This window comes from Mesitornis unicolor, unplaced genomic scaffold (assembly GCF_000695765.1).
Source record: "Mesitornis unicolor isolate BGI_N332 unplaced genomic scaffold, ASM69576v1 scaffold21220, whole genome shotgun sequence".
Taxonomy (NCBI): domain Eukaryota; kingdom Metazoa; phylum Chordata; class Aves; order Mesitornithiformes; family Mesitornithidae; genus Mesitornis; species Mesitornis unicolor.
Window position 1 is genome coordinate 39067 of NW_010156527.1, and position 3023 is coordinate 42089.

General features: G+C 41.1%; 1 protein-coding gene across 1 annotated transcript; it reads right to left on the reverse strand.

Moving 5' to 3' along the window:
- Window positions 1-2076: 2076 nt before the first annotated feature.
- PIGM (phosphatidylinositol glycan anchor biosynthesis, class M) lies at window positions 2077-3018 on the reverse strand (the record flags this gene model as incomplete). Its single annotated transcript, XM_010193437.1, has 1 exon — window positions 2077-3018. A coding segment is annotated over one exon (942 nt), but the record flags the coding sequence as incomplete, so codon positions are not given.
- Window positions 3019-3023: the final 5 nt, after the last annotated feature.

Consider the following 3023-nt stretch of genomic DNA (forward strand, 5'->3'; position numbering starts at 1 on the left):
GCCATGAGCTCTTGGACTACAGACTACAGTATAAAAATCAAGGCAAAAATGTTATTTATATTAATAATTTCTTTTCTTCTTTTCACTTTGTCTTTCACATTTCGCACTTCAGGGCTGTTTTCAGTGCAATGTGTAAAATTTGTGCAAATTACATGTATTTCCTTAGGCACCTCAACTTTTTTTTTTTTTTAAATAGCATTACAATTTTGCAAGCCATAGTAGGGAATGAAAGCTAGCATTCCGACACTTCAGTTCCCAATTACTAGAAAATAAACGGACATACAATTGTTAAGAAAAAGAATATGAATATCAGCAAAAGCAACAAATGTTCCATAAGAAATGAATTTGGTAAATTTTAAGGGCATTATAATTAATCACCATGACTTGTTCATGAATTATAACTTGTTCCGCACTCAGCTACAGTTACTTTGATTTAATGCTTTTTATCAGTTAATTAAGTTATTCAATTCCATTTAACTATCTGAAGTGATTTGCAAGATGTAAACTCTCAAATCTCTCTCCTGTTCATCTCTTTCAGTTCGTTTCTCCCATCCAGCTTTTAATAAGTCACTGAATTATTTTGAAATCCCACGCCCATTTGGGGGACTAGCTTACTTACAAACCACCACCTGTAAAAAGAAGGACTCAGACTGGATTATTAAACTGATGACTATAAATCTAAATTTACATAAAAACCTTTTTATAACTTATTTTTGCATGACTTTCTCAAACCATCATTGAAGGGCTGGTATTGACCTGCAGAGGGAAGGTACTCTCCAGTCCCTGTTGCCTTTTGAAGGCCTCAAACTGATTTAGCTGTTACTGAACCAAGAATGTATTTGTCACCTAAAAAACATTACAATTCTGTCATGAACACAGTAACTCAAAATGCCCATTTTTGTTTTTTTTTCCTGAAAGATTTTTGAAGCTGGAAATACCTTTTGGCTTTCATTTGCTTTCTTTGCCAACAGAAGGGAAAAAATAGGGGAGTGGAAAGGTCTGGACACTGCGTAATTAGGTCTGTTAGAGATACGAAACATTGCTTTTGGGAAAGAAAACATGCTATTTGCAACAGGAAAATGTGCAACGGGTAACAGATCAGCAGCACTTCTTCAACTCCTTTCACTTTCTTTTTAATTTATTTTCAATAGTAGCAGTATTAAACTACTGAGAAACTACATTTCCAATTACTTTTTGGTAGACACATGCCATTCTAGCTGTACTTTGACTCTTTGTATTTGCAACTGTTAATATCCATAGTAACTGTTAATTAACTGCAGTTTAAAGCAGTGGCCTTTTTTTTAGATTGTGGCAGCAAGGAACACAAATATTTTTGCTTTCTACATCTCTGTGATGCAAGACAGGTATTTGCAAAAATTTTCCTCTGTGGCAAGGGGAATAAATCTGTTCAAAAATTCAAACAGCACTGAAAAGGCAAAAATAAGTATCTGAATCTAAAACAAATTAAAAGTTTCAAGGAGTTAATGACTTGATTTGTATGAAATAACCTACTTCAATGAAGAAAGAGCAGGTAGAGGCCACAAACACTGTGTAGCTGTTAGTGTGAAAAGAAAAAATAAATCTCAGTGTACATATTAAGTGATTGCCTGATGTTTATTCATTTGCTTAACCCTTGCAAAACACCCCACCAGCTTACTGGAATGTGAAAGACAAACTCCAGCATCCCTTTAAAATCTTCCAAGGCTCAGCCACACAGTGTCTGGAGACAGCAGCAGAGACAGGCGCTGGTAACAGAGTTCACTCACAGCCCCAGACATGGTGATGAACTGGTCCGGGATCCTTCCAATCAGAAGCAGCAGGAGATAGTGCCAGAGAGGTTACTGAGCAGCTTCCAGGTCCACATGGGAGGCAGGTACCTGCAGACACTGCTCAGGGCAGGACTGGGACTGCTCACAGCAATTAAGGCCAGTCAGTGCCCTCACAGCCCTAACAAAGTATAGTTTACATACAACATGCTTTAGTACAACATACACACATTTATATTAAACTAAATGCTGGTGGTATGAAAAGCCTTATCAAGGACAGTAGGGCTGTTTCTGGATTTTGGCTTGTTTATTACTGTTGTTTGAGTTTTTTTGCAACTTGTGCTTCTTGGTGATAATGTGAAATAATCTGAACAATTATGAGGCTATTAATAAAAAGAAAAAGCAACCCTGCCAACCATGTAAGTATAAAAGTGTTATATCCTTTGAATTCTAGAAAGTATGCAAAAGTGAGCCACAAGCCTTGTCCAACGAACCACAGGACCAGAAGCAGCAGAGCACGCCGCCAGGACATCTTAATGCTAGGCATTACGAGGGGCAAAAGGCAGAGATACCAGACAAAGTACTGGGATGTGCACACTTTGTTAAAACTCACAAAAATAGCTGTGTGCAGGAAACAACAGAAGACAAGGTCCCTGTAAAACGCCACGGACACAATCAGGAGCAAAAGCAGCTGGGGCAGGAAAGCTGTGAGCCCAAGGGCAAAACTCCATTTGCTCTCTGCAGTTAAATACAACATGTAGAAATAAGGAGAGAAATTATGACGGATATCTCTCCGGCTCAGGTGGTAGAGGTAGGCATGCTCCAAAAACTCCCAGCCATATAGGTGATAAAACCACCCAACAGTCAAGGATGCCAGCACGGATCCACTAACCGCTCCGAAAAGCAGCGTATTGCGGTTCTGAATCTTTACAAAGAGCTGCCAGAGGTACCCTACAAATGTAAACTTTGTTTTTCTGTCACAGCCTGCACCCACTGCACCTTCCCTGCCACCACGCTTGCTCTGCAGGTGCAGCGCAATGGGAAGCGCATAGGTTAGTGGGTATATTTTCATATGCACTGCCAGTCCGTAGCACACTGCGGCCTTCCCTATGTGCCCCCCCTCCACCAAGTACAGGGTGGTGAGCACCAGCAGTGCGACCAAGGCCTCCGCGTTGCCCCGGCTGGAGACGGCCATGGGCAGCGGGTTGAAGAGCCAGGCGGCGGCGCAGCACCCGCAGGCCCGACCGGCGGCGGCCC